The sequence below is a fragment of the Sapajus apella genome, unplaced genomic scaffold (genome assembly GCF_009761245.1).
Source record: "Sapajus apella isolate SASKATOON/1434 unplaced genomic scaffold, GSC_monkey_1.0 scaffold65, whole genome shotgun sequence".
In the NCBI taxonomy this organism is placed as follows: Eukaryota; Metazoa; Chordata; class Mammalia; order Primates; family Cebidae; genus Sapajus; species Sapajus apella.
The window spans coordinates 11,651,242-11,663,669 of record NW_022437005.1 but is presented as its reverse complement, the minus strand read 5'-3'; the positions used below and the strand labels follow the sequence as shown (position 1 = coordinate 11,663,669).

The 12,428-nt window shown below is 55.0% G+C and overlaps 1 protein-coding gene across 5 annotated transcripts in view; it reads right to left on the bottom strand.

Moving 5' to 3' along the window:
* Positions 1 to 662: 662 nt before the first annotated feature.
* Positions 663 to 12,428, bottom strand: part of ENTPD6 (ectonucleoside triphosphate diphosphohydrolase 6) — a 29,855-nt gene continuing 18,089 nt past the window's right edge. For 4 of the 5 annotated variants that reach the window (XM_032248176.1, XM_032248180.1, XM_032248179.1 and 1 more), the window contains exons 8-15: positions 11,461 to 11,549; positions 10,621 to 10,700; positions 9,986 to 10,050; positions 7,626 to 7,727; positions 6,018 to 6,158; positions 4,830 to 4,886; positions 3,722 to 3,834; positions 663 to 3,543 (exon numbers count right to left, since the gene is read on the bottom strand). In XM_032248176.1, coding sequence (XP_032104067.1) covers positions 3,445 to 3,543; positions 3,722 to 3,834; positions 4,830 to 4,886; positions 6,018 to 6,158; positions 7,626 to 7,727; positions 9,986 to 10,050; positions 10,621 to 10,700; positions 11,461 to 11,549 — 746 coding nt within the window. In that variant the 3' untranslated portion in view covers positions 663 to 3,444. The remainder of the gene's footprint in view (positions 3,544 to 3,721; positions 3,835 to 4,829; positions 4,887 to 6,017; positions 6,159 to 7,625; positions 7,728 to 9,985; positions 10,051 to 10,620; positions 10,701 to 11,460; positions 11,550 to 12,428) is intronic. The other variant, XM_032248181.1, reaches the window with a different exon arrangement.

The window sequence follows — 12,428 nt, the reverse complement described above, 5'->3', positions numbered from 1 at the left end:
CGGGATTGTAGGCACCCACCACCACGCCTGGCTATAGGCGGAGGCCCCTGTGCCTGGCCACATTTTCCTTCTGACAACCCTGAAATGGTTCTGAAAATCAAATTCACCCTGCAACCATGATTTGTTGTGCCTGAACATATTAAAAAATGTTAAGGTAGGGCATGGTGGCTCACACCTATAATCCCAGCACTTTGGGGTACCGAGATGGGTGAATCACCGGTCAGGAGTTCAAAGACAAGATGGTGAAACTCCATCTCTACTAAAGATACAAAAATTAGCCGGGCATGGTAGTGGGTACCTATAGTCCCAGCTACTCAGGAGGATGAGGCAGGAGAATTGCTTAAACCTGGAAGGTGGAGGGTGCAATGACCTGAGACTGTGCCACTGTACTTTAGCCTCAGTGACAGAGCAAGATTCTCTCAAAATAAATATATAAATAAAAAACAAACCAAAAAGTGTTAAGAAACTAAAACTATAATAATATCTTTTGGTTAACTTTTAAAAATCTCTCTGTGGAGAAGCCTTCCTAATTATGACATGAAACCTGGAAGTCACAGATAAATTTATGTAAATATGCAAATTTGATCATATAAATAGGATCAATTTAAATAAAAATAGTAATATTGTGCATTGAATAAAACACCACAAAGTAAAAAGTAGTAATAAAAAGAGGGAAATTTTTGAACACACTATCACAATGGGCTAATTTCCTTAATAAATAAAGATCTACAATTAACAAAAAAATGATGTCAATCTTATAGAAAATTGGCAAGGCATATGAGCAGATACTTCACAGAAATATAACTTAAATATACCACGTGAATTAGATACAAGCACATTCAAACTACCAGTTAGCATTGTTTTCAACCTGACAGAACGGTAAAGATTAAACTTTAGGGCATGGGGGAGGCCAGCACCCGTGCTTGTACAGTAGGATTGAGGAAACATGGCGATGTCTGCTTATGCCCTGAAACTTACTGCCCTGCGGTCCTGCCATCCAGACACGGGGACTGCAGGACTGAGGCAGCTCAGTGGGTAGCCATGGGTGCTACGTGGCGTGGGGCACGCGGACAGGGACAGCGTGTGGGGCGTGTGACACGTCTAAGCTCATCAGTGCACACGTCCTCTGAGGGAACAGAATTTTCAAGCAATCCTAGTTTGCTTCTTTTACGATGTGCTACGATGTGCCTGTGTTGCTATTTTTGACAAACGAATCTACTTCATTATCACAAAAGACACTCAGAGAGAAATGACTTGCATAATTTGCTGGGCCCAGAAATATTCCATGACTTACTTGGTGCACTTTTGGGAAGCTTCCAGTTGTTTGCCTTATTCAGGCATGAGGTTACCGGCCTTCTTTAAAAGGACCAAATTGATTTTGGCTTTACCTTTTTGCATCTTCGATTCTCAGCCTCTGGAGTTCTTTAAATATTTAAACTGGTGTATATTACGGAAGGAAAGGCACTGGCAGGGACCCAGCCCAGGCGGGGGTGGCACGCATGGGGAGGAAAGGCCTTCTCATGCCCACCAAAAGCAAGCTTCCTCGCCCCAGTCCTCATGTGACTTTTGACTCATTGAGGGACCAGCTCTCCTGCTGTCTTTCTTGGCCTGTGTCATACGCTGACCTCCAGACCACTTCCCCAAGGTTTACGTTTTGGGGAGACTGCTAGGCAGAAATAGCTGGCTCCAGGTCTGTGAGGGGTTCATTCCTGTCCCAGGGTCTCCCTCAGCCTCTGGGGTTGGGGCTGCACTGGGCTGTGCACCGCGGCCATCCTTCCCCGAGTGCCCTGCAGGCTTACAGCTGCTCCGACCTCAGGAAGGTTTCCGTCTGGACCCCTCTCCTGCACCTGCGCACTATGAGGCCCCGGCTCTTGGAGGGAGGAAACTGTTCCTCTTTTTGTCTTTTGTCCTTTCCTGCTCTGCACCAGCCTTTACTACGTGGCTCCGTCAGCATTCGCTGTAGCCCTGGGAGGCCCTAGGACCATATCCTGTCCTCCTATTGCAGTTGGTCAGGGGCTTCAGGCAAAGGCACTCAGGGCACAGGCTAGTCTGCAGTTTCCCCAGCATGTGATGCCTTTGGGACACTTCCAGACCCAAACCGGATCTTTGCTGAACACAATGACGTGGGGACTTACAGCTCACCCAAGGTGATGTGCCCAGGCCTCACCTAGCTGTGCTGTGGGTCGCTGGCCTGGCAGGGGAGGAGCTCTGTGCTCAACAGATGCTGGGAGGGCCAGGGCCACCAGTCAGAACCCTCACCAGCCCCGGCCTCCAGGGGCCCTCCACTGCTATGTCCTCAGGAGGGATGTTGACCGGACTGGAAATACGCCAACCCCTCTGCCAGTTTTTCTAAGCTTTAGTAAACAGGGATCTCAGGTGCCAGGTGGACAAGTGCTGCTGTCGCTCACCGAGAGGAATTCCAGAGGAGGGGGAGCCCCGTCAACCTTTTATTGGGAATAGAACACATGAGGTTCAGCTTGTGCTAAGCACTGTACATTCACTGAAGAGCGCAGCAAGGCTGGGCCCCGGCACCCACGCCGCACTGACAGCTTGGTTCTGGGACTGCAGCTCAGCTGACCCATGGCACAGCTGCGTCTAAGACACGGCCCTGGCTGGGCGGCAACGGCTCACAGTAGCAATACATTCACAGGACACAGTCAGTGTCCAAAAAAAGGGGCTCAGAACACAGTTTCTACACAAGCACTTGGCACCCACATGACAGGGATGTCACTCAAGCAGCACGGCCACAAATCGTTGACAGCAGCTCAGGCCCTGCATCCTCCCGCGCTGGGAGACTCCCTGAAGAGCAGGCACCTGCCATCCATGAGGAGGTGTCTCCCTCCATTGGTTAACCCAAAACCACACAAGGTATGAGGACAGCAGGCCTCTGGGTGAACGCACACACTCACACCCAAGGAAGGGGCAAGCACGCTCAAGTCCAGAGTTCACAGTGGTGCCGCCCAGACCCACTGTCCTGCTGTCATTCAGCTTCCCCAGGGCAGCCAGGACAGCTTGCACCGTCTCCCAGGCTCTCTTGGGAAGCGGAGCTCCCTGGGAAGGAATCTGACAGGCTGGGAGACAAAACAAGAGTCCCATCGCAGAGACACACACAGCAGCAGCCACAGCCCCACAGACGAGGCACAGGGATGGGACAGGTGGGGAGCCACGCTGCCACCTCAGTGTGTGACCGTGGTTCTGTCCTGCTCCTGCCCACCTGGAGCCCAGGCAGACAGGTAGTAATGGGCAGGGCCCAGGTCCAGACACAGCCCCCAGCCCTTTGGCCAGATGTGACTGGGAGAGGCTGATGCCAGGGCAGCACCAGGCCTTCTGGAAGTCCCAGGGCCAGTGTGCAGAAAGTGCCACCGAAGCCCATACTGATAAAGTCACATACAGGACAGGAGGGTTTATGCAGACCACTGTTGATGGGGACGGGCGGCTCGGCCACTACGAGGCTGGACTCTTCTGTCTGTTCAGGGAGTCGATGTAATGAAAAATGGCCCCCAGAGCCCAGCTGGTCTCAACATTGTCGATTTTCCGAGTGAGCTTGAAAAGACAAGGGGAGAGAGACCATCACACAGACAGGAAAGGCTTGTGCATCAGGAGCCTGCGGCTCCTTGGAAGCCAGGCATGGGCTGGGGGACATGACCCCAGCAACCGGAGAAGCGGTTCTAGGCCCCTCCCTCCATAAAGGGGCTGGGGCGTGCCCTGAGGGCACCCTTACCTTCAGCACTTTGCCCCTGGGAAAGCCGAACTCCTGGAGCAGCAGGGTGACGTAGGTGAGGTCCATGCACGCAAAGGGGCTGCTCTGCGGCTGCGTCTCCAGGGTCCGACACACTGGGGATGAGACGCACCCCATTAGGCTCCAGGTGACTCCCTTCCCAGGACAGAGGGGCAAGTGCAGACCCCAATTCCACCCACTCCAGATTCACAGACAAGGCTGCAGCTGAGTGCAGAAGGTGCCCAATGCACACGCAGGCAGGTGGGAGGCAGCCCTGGCTGCCACTGTCTGGGCTCCACGGCGACCTGCCCACCTGGTGCTGGGCCACATTTCTGCATCTAAGATCCTGGACATCTCTCCCAGATGCCAACTTGAATAAAACCTAAGCTTTCTGGGGAAAGAAAGCACCAAAGCCAGCTCAGAACAATCCACTCCTGCTCTTGAGGAGGGCAAATCCAACAACAGCCATCCTGGGATTCTGCTTAAAGCCTTTCCCTGCTAGAGCTGTGGATACCCAGTGTCCATGGTCACAAATGGGAAAATGACACAAAAACTTTAAACAGGCCACTTTCGGGGGAGGGGAAGGGTAGTACTTTTTCTGGAAAGATGTACAAAGTTGAGCTCTTTGGACCTGCACACGGGGAAGGATAAGCAAGAGCAGGAGATGTTCACCAAGGCTCGGCTGCTGGGCCGGGCATGAAGGAGGCAGCGGAGGGGCCAGGTGTGTGGCGCAGGGTCTTCTGGGCTAATCATCTGCAACCCCAGGGACAGCCCCCCACCCCCACATCCCTGGCTCCACTCTGTAGGGCCTCGGCTTCTTCAGCGTCATGCGACAATCACGAACTTACTGGGACATCCCAGGGGAAATCACTTTTAGGATTACCCTAGTAGCAGCAAAATGGCATCAGAGGAAGTGGAATCACGGAACCTGGTTCCTCATGACCCCTATAAGGGCGGGACGAGGATGGTGGCCTTTTCTCGGCTGGGGCCGCCGAGGTCCTTGCCTGTGGCCACCATTAGGAGGGGCTACACCCAGGAGAGTCGGGGCCAGTGCCTGCATCGTGTCATGGGGTGACTGTCCCTGCTGAGATGCCCCTGCAGCGTCACTCACCGTACTTGGCTGCGATCTCAAAGTCCCCCACCACCAGGCTGCCTCCCTTCTCTGCATCTGTGGGAGACACAACACCCAGTCTGCAGGAGCACTGTGAGGCCGGCAGTGCCGCTGAGATGTGAAGCTGGAATGGGGAACACTGGCCGCTGAGCCCCAAGGTGCTGACTGGCTTCCGAGGCAGGCCCTCTAGCTGCAGGTGGCCACCATGTGCGCTGAAGGTGGCTTCTGGTTGACGCGGCATGTGGTGGGCACGGAGGCTGAGAGGGTCACCCCACATCCCAATCCTGCAGAGTCCCTCGAAAAAGCTTACCAGGAATCTGGGACCCCAAATTGAGTAAAATCTCAAGTTTAAGTTAAGAAAAATAAAACAGGAATGTTCCTGAAGCCATAGCACTGAGCTCAGCAACAGTATTTTGGTACCAGTTTCCCAAATGTAAAAAAAACAAAAGGTCTTAAAAAACAAAGTGAAGGGTGGTTTATTGGTGGCCTTCCAACTTGACCACCCACCTTCCACCCAGGCCTGGTCAGTGGTAGCTTTGCCAGCACAGAGTCCCCCCGGAGGCCATGGGACCTAGAGAGCCAGCACCATGACATCGGCTTCTTATTTAAAACTGTTTTTATCCTTATCACAGGCCATGCATTCTGATGTTCTCACCACAACAGTGACTCTGCAACCCCCTCCAAAGTCCCCACACAGCCTGATGACCACCAGCCTTGGCCAACTCCAAATACCCTTTTCTGGCCTGATCTGGCTTCCTGGGCTGGGCAGGGGGAGTCGGAGAGATTCTACATTCAGTGAGGTAATCCCTCCCACAGGGACAGGGCAGCCACCCGCAGGTCCCAGGAGGCCTCCTGTAGCCAGGGCTGCAGGGTGGGGCAGAGCGGCTGAGTCTGAGACTACGTGGGTCAGTGCAGGGCCGGACCTGCCCTCCAGCAGGAACTGGAATCAACAGCAAGTCACCAGCCACGAGGTTTCACTGAAGGGCTCAAAAAACTGACCCATCTATTAAAAGGGGACTTACTCCTTGCTATTGATGAGATGCCTTCTCAAATCTACTTCTGGCCTCCTGCGGGGCTGTGACAACAGGGTTGCTCGCCTGCCACCAGCCCTCTGCCTCAACACACACCCTCTGCCCCTGCCCTCCACTGCCCTGACCTTCCTGGTCAGCCCATTCTAGGCCCCCTTACCTATGAGCCCCACACTGGCTGCAAGGTCGTAATAGTAGGAGAAAGCATAGAAGTCCACATGCTTCACTTCCTCCGTCCTGTGCACTCTGTTTTGAAGGACCTCCGACACCCTGGTGGCACACAGCTCATGCAGGTTTGCCACTGGGGACAAGCACAAGGCCAGCAGTCAGTGGGATCTGATCACTGAGGCCTCACAGCTGCTCTGGGCCCCTCCTAGGGGACTTGAGACCCTGGCCTGAATTGTCAGGAAAAGGCAGGTCTAGAAGTCCCTAAGACCCTACCCCAAGTTGGGGCTGCTCCCCGGACAGGTCAAGAGCAGCCCTCAGGAGCCAGGGCACTATTGGTCCCGGCCAGCAGGGAGCGAAGACCGTGGGCACCAAGGCAGCTGCAGACCCGGACTCTGAGAAGGAGGCTGCTGACGCCTGACACCAGCTGGCCTCTGGCCTGTCGGGACCATCTGCCCTGCGTTTCCCCGCTGCCAGCCCTGTGTCCTACCTCCTCAGGGGGGGCCTGCACCCTCCCTATGTCACAGATAAGGAAGTGGAGGCCCACCTCACTTGCCAAGCTCCCACGGCTGTGGGTAGAGCAGACACAGAGGACCCCAGAGGCCAATGGACTGCGTGGTTGTCTGAGGGCGCCTGTACGCCCCACACCTCGACCCGGCTTCCCCACTTCTGCCCTACCGGGCCCTGTGCTTCCGAGTGATCCAGAGTTCCTGTGGTCCACAGACCCGCACCCCAGCCCTTCGACCTCATTTCCTCCTGCTTTCCCTCGCCAAGCCACACCACCTCCTCCTCATTCATTAAACACAGCAGCTGCCAGAGGGCCCAGGGGTATGCTATTGCACAGCCTGGGGTGCTGCTGCTTCAGATCTGCGCAGCTCCTCTTAACCTCCTCCTGTCTCAGATCCCCTGTCACCCCACGAGGCTGTCCTTGGCTGTCCTAGTCACAGCCGCGATCACCCTCTCAGACCCCCGCCCCTGTGTTACTTCTCCTGGAAGGCCTTTCCGATGAACTTCACTGTCTGGCTCCTCCTGTGGGACGTGGCTGACTGGTCCTGCTGTGCCTGGTGTGGGCCCCCGGCACGTGCACCAGTGGGTGACTGAGTTGCAGGGACCTGCACGTTGGCTGAAGGCATGCACCCCTCATGCCCAGTGCCCAGTCTGAGAGTGGCGTTTGAACATTTCTCTCAGAAGAAATTGCAAAGGCGCAGAGCACTGGAGCCTGCCCAGGGCCAGTGGGCGAGAGTGGGCTCCATGGCCTCAAACAGGACGGGTGGGAGCAGATCCTCCCTCTACACAGAGTGCCTGGGCCCCCAGCTGCACCCCTGCATCTCAGCCCTGAGCTGGCCCGGTCCTGTTAGGAAATCGGCCCTCGGGAGGAAGCTTCTGGTGACAGACAGGGGAGCACTGAGCAGAGGCCGAGGGAGGGAGCCGGCTCTCAGGACAGGCGCAGGCCGCCTGCAGCCGAACCATCTCCGCTTCCACGGCAGGTGCAGGCTCTTCTGGGAGAGGTCGGGAGCATCCCATGGGATGTGGGAAAGGCATCGGGGAGGGGAGGCCGCCACTCTCACCCTCAGAAGCCAAAAAGCAGCAAACCCCATCATACCGGCTTTCTGACCCGAAATCCTGTATGTGACTTCTGCATGTTCCCATTCTCCTTTGAAACTGGGAGACAAGCAAGGGCTGACCAACTCCTTTCCATCCTTAGCTGAAACAGAGATTTAAAAAGGAAAGAGAAAGGAAGGTACATCACCGCTGTGGACCAGGGCCGAGCCAGGAGTTGCGGAGGCCCTGGCTTGTCATGGGATGAGGGAACCTGAGTGGTGGGGGCTTCCAGGTTCACTGGGGAGGCAACATCTCCCTGAGAAGCTGCAGCAAAGCCTCATCGGCCAGGAAGCACACTGCTAGCAGGACCATGCCCAGCTCACGGCCCTGGGCCAAGGGGTGTTCAGTCAGTGTGACAGCAGTCCTCTTAGGAGGGGAGACATCATCACCCAGTTTTATAGGTGACTGAGACTGTGATTAGCTGGCAGGTTGGTGGCAGAGCCAGGACAAGTGCTGCCAGGTGCCACCATGCCTTGAATGGAATCTGCTGCTCTAATACACACAAGCCGAGGGCTCAAAACCAGCAAGGGAAGCGTACTGGTCTCAGGGCTGGCCCCAGCATCACCCTCTGGGACAGCAGGTTGCTGTCCCACCAAGAGGTGCTGGTCCCATTCCTGGACTCTGGCCTGGGCCTGCTTTCCTTGATGAAATGGGCAGGAAATGGTGGCCACAGGGCAGCCTTCCTTTTTTGAAGCTGCCCAAAAGCAGCCCAGGCTGCTCTGCTGGGATGAGGCCATGTGGAAGTGTCCAGGTGTAGACAGCTGTCCAGCCACAGGCCCATGCGCAGAACCCCAGGACCCCAGCAGGGGGTCTAGGCAGCCACCCAGCCACACGCACGTGCACAGACCCCCAGGTCCGCAATGGCGGTGCCGCCCAGATGAGCCTTTGCAGTCAGCCATGAGGTTCTACCGTGACTGCTGTTTGCTGTTCTTTTACTCTACTTGGGGCAGTCTGTTATGAAATAACAAAACAGAGACTCATTCTCCTGGCTCCTCACAGCCTCCAAATGTCCAAAACGGGCACTTTGTACAGCCTGACAAGGAGACCACGAGACCCTCCGGCTGCTCTGCTGGGTGGGAGAGGCCTCTGGGGCTGAGCCGCGACTCCCTGGAAACCATAAGGGGCAAAGAGGTACCTGCCTTTTCTCACTGTGTAAATATTAGGTGTTTTTTTGGTCCTAGAATGAGGGCTGCAGGTGTTTCTAACACATGGACATGGTTTTTGTTTATAACAAAAAAAAAATACCATTATGAAGATAAACACCAGGATTTGAAAGAAAAACTGAAGCAGTGTATGCATGGGAGAATGAAAGTTCCAGTTGAACATCCTGCCCTGTCAAATACCAGGCCCTTGGAAGAGGTGGGCAGGGTGCTGGGCCCGTGAGGTGGTGGGCACTCAGAGAAGGGCATTTGGCTGGAGCACATGTGGGCGCTGATGAGTGCCTCATGCACACATCAGATACCAAGGCCTTGGGAAGGCTGCTATGGCCTGGTCAGTTCCATCAGGGAAGACAGGCACCACCACCAGCCTCAGGACTGAGTCTCCACCCGTGAAGCAGGCCACAGCAATCCCTAAGCTTTCCTGAGTCCATGCCCACTGTGACACCCATGGTAAGGAGCAGAGGCCCAGGCCCTGGCCCTGGCTCTGACGCAGGCTGCCTCCCCAGTCCAACTCCAAACTCCACTTCTCAGGAAAAGCCGAGCCCACATTTCATGATTCTTTGCAGAGCAAGAGAGGAGGGACATTCTTGCAAGTCTGGAACCATGAGTGAGAGAGAAAACTTTTCCCCGATGGCAAGAGTCCAGCACCCCCAGGGCCCTCCTGTGCTGTATAGAGAACAAGGTCCTCTCTTCACATCCCTAGAGCTGGCTCCCAACGTAGGGGATAAGTGTGCAGTTCCCCAGGTTCCTAGAACCCTCAGCTCAGTGCTTCAGAAGGAATTTCACCAGCATCTTTTAAAAAATAGCTTGGGGCGGGGTGTGGTGGCTCACACCTTAATCTCAGCACTTCGGAAGGCTGAGGGGGGCAATCACTTGAGGGCAGGAGTTAGAGACCACCCTGGCCAACATGGTGAAACCCCATCTCTACTAAAAATACAAAAATTAGCTGGGCCAGGTATACCACCACCCTGGATTCCTGCCCCACCAGGGTGCCACCAACAAGGTCAGCAGCACACCCCCCACCCTCGCATGCCCTGGCCTGACCAGGTGCCCAGCATGCAGCGGGGCAGCAGTAGGGCGGGAGGGCGGAGGGACCTCTACTCCAGGGCCAAGCTGCTGCCCTCCCGAGGGGCTCCTCATTCCCACTGAGAATGGAGGGCAGAGGCCAAGAGAGGGGGCCCCAGGAAACGTGTCCACTTACCAGGCTGCCCCTCCACGCCGCCCAGGATCGCCAGGCGTGCCGACATCAGCCCGAGCCCGAGGTAGCTGTGGGAATGACACCTCGGTGAGGGCGGGCGTCACAGCAGGCACAGGGCACAACACACTCATCCCTGGGACCCAGTGCTAGTGGGGAAGGGGGAGCTTGCAGCAAGGCAGTCAGTGAGCTTCTCTGCTCCTTCCAAAAGCCTCCTTCCGTAGAGTTTAGGGAATTTAGCTAATTAATTCAACACATGGCAGGAGCTCATCCAGGAGCTGCAGACAAGACCCCCAGTCTGAGACACTCCTGCTTTATAAAAGAATTGACTGAAGGTGCCATGTGGCAATAGGGTGCACTCCTGCGCGGCCCATGGCCCATGGCTCCTCCTACTTCTCAAATTTCCTCCAAAGCAGAACAGCATAAGCATGAAAGGAGAAATGTGATTAGACTGTAGATGATTAAAGGATGAAGGAGGAGGACAGAGGAGGAGGGAGGAGGACAGGGAGAGACAGGTCCGGGGGGATTCCCAGCACGGGGATTCGGATCTGCCATTCATGACCTCAAGAGGGCTGTGCAAGGCTCCAGGAGCTGCATGCCCACCCAACAGCACTTCCCCACCCGCGTTCCCAAAAGCAGACCTGTAGGAATAGAGCTTGTAGGTCCTGTTAAACATCCGAAGTGCCGTCAGGTAGCCGGGCGGGGAGGCCTGCAGGGTGCCCTGGGGAAGAACGAGGGTAACTATGCTTCCTGCTGGTCTTTCTAGAACATTCTCCCCTACTCACTGAATTCCTTTGAAACAATAGGGATGCTCAGGTACAGATAATGAAATGAGCTGTTCGCTAGGTGGCTGGCTGCAAGACAGGAGCAGGCAATGGGGAGCCAGCATCTGGGCCTCCGGAGAACGGTGCCTCCTTCCTATAGGCAACCTCTCCCACGCTGACAAACATGGCCCAGCCAGGACGATCACAGCGGAGCCTACAAGCCCACTCTTCCACGGAAACTACCCACAACAGGAGGATGAGTGGGTGAGGAGGGAACTGTTTTTAAAGCAGCAGATGCCTCAATGGGAAGTGTTTTCATCTTCTTTGGGATATTTTTCTTGAAAAGGCTGGAAGCTCCCTCCCAACCTACGAACTGGACGAAATCTTTCTGCTCTTGTTCCATTTGGAACCCTGAAGGGAAGGGAGGCAGCACTTCATGCTCTGGCCCAAATGTTCCCAGGTATTCTCTAATTTATCAACCCTCAAAAGACCAACTTTCTATGGCTTTTTTTCCTGGTGGAATTAAAACTCCAAGCCAGAAGCATCATCTGTGGGTAAGTCCCACTCTCAGATGAGGGAATGACCTTAGAGGTCCAGAAGCCCGGCCAACTCCACCCCAACCCCATCCCGAAGCACCTTGGTAGGCCCCATCCTACACCCCCATGGGGGCATGGCCTCAGGGTGGGAAGAAGGCCATGGTTGGCAGGTGCTTGTTACCTCCACGCGAGGCAGAAAGGCGATCTGAGTGGATCCTCCGCCCAAATCCAGCATGCCCACGCTGCTCCCTCCCGGAGTTTTCAAGCTCCCTGGAGCACAGTAAGCAAAAACAGCACAGGGGCATTAGTAAGACGGTCAGAGCCGCAGAAAAGCCAGGGTGAAAGCCAGGCTCTTAGGAGAAAGAAAAACAAGACAGAGAAGTAGCTCAGGTGTTGACAAATCTCCACTTAAATGTGTCTATCTATGGGATAAGAGCAATGGCTCCACCAGCTACGGTTTAATTTGGATCCTGCTGGGACAGCACGAACCTTCAGGGGAGATACTGAAACTGCTGTATCAGCTGGGAGGGGGGGCTGCTGGCTCAGCCCACTGATCAGCCTGTCTCCACTCCACAGCGCATCTCAGGCGGAGGTCCCCAACCCACCTGCTAACATTTCGATCCCCCAAAGCGGCAAATGGGCAAATCCTGACAGGAAACTTCTTTCCTTTTCCTAAATACATCAGAAACACTGCTCTTTCCCATAATTCCAGCAAAGGGACAAGAATCCACATGCGCTAAGAAAAATGACTCGTCACTTGTTTCTAAAAACTGATGTTTCTATTCCTGTTCCACCTATAGCAGAGGAATCCAATTAGAAGGTGATTAGCATCCACATCACATTTAATATTGGAAGACATGACTGGTTTGATTCATTACTTCTCTTAGAAATGAGAGGATGGGGCTCCTGTTGAATGTTCTGCAGGGGACAGGGCAGGGGCTGTACTGGGAGAAAAATGCCCCAGGCCTGCAGAGAAGCACCCCCTCCTAGCATCTACACCTGCCAGCCAGGTGGGCGGCCCCACCCATCCCCAATAGCCTACAGTCAGCTAGCAACACTGCAAAACCCTGAGGGGTTATCTTAGAGAGCAGAAATGAGGCTCCTGCTCTCTAAAGGCCTGGCCGAGCCCTCCGCAGGCGTCTGTGAACG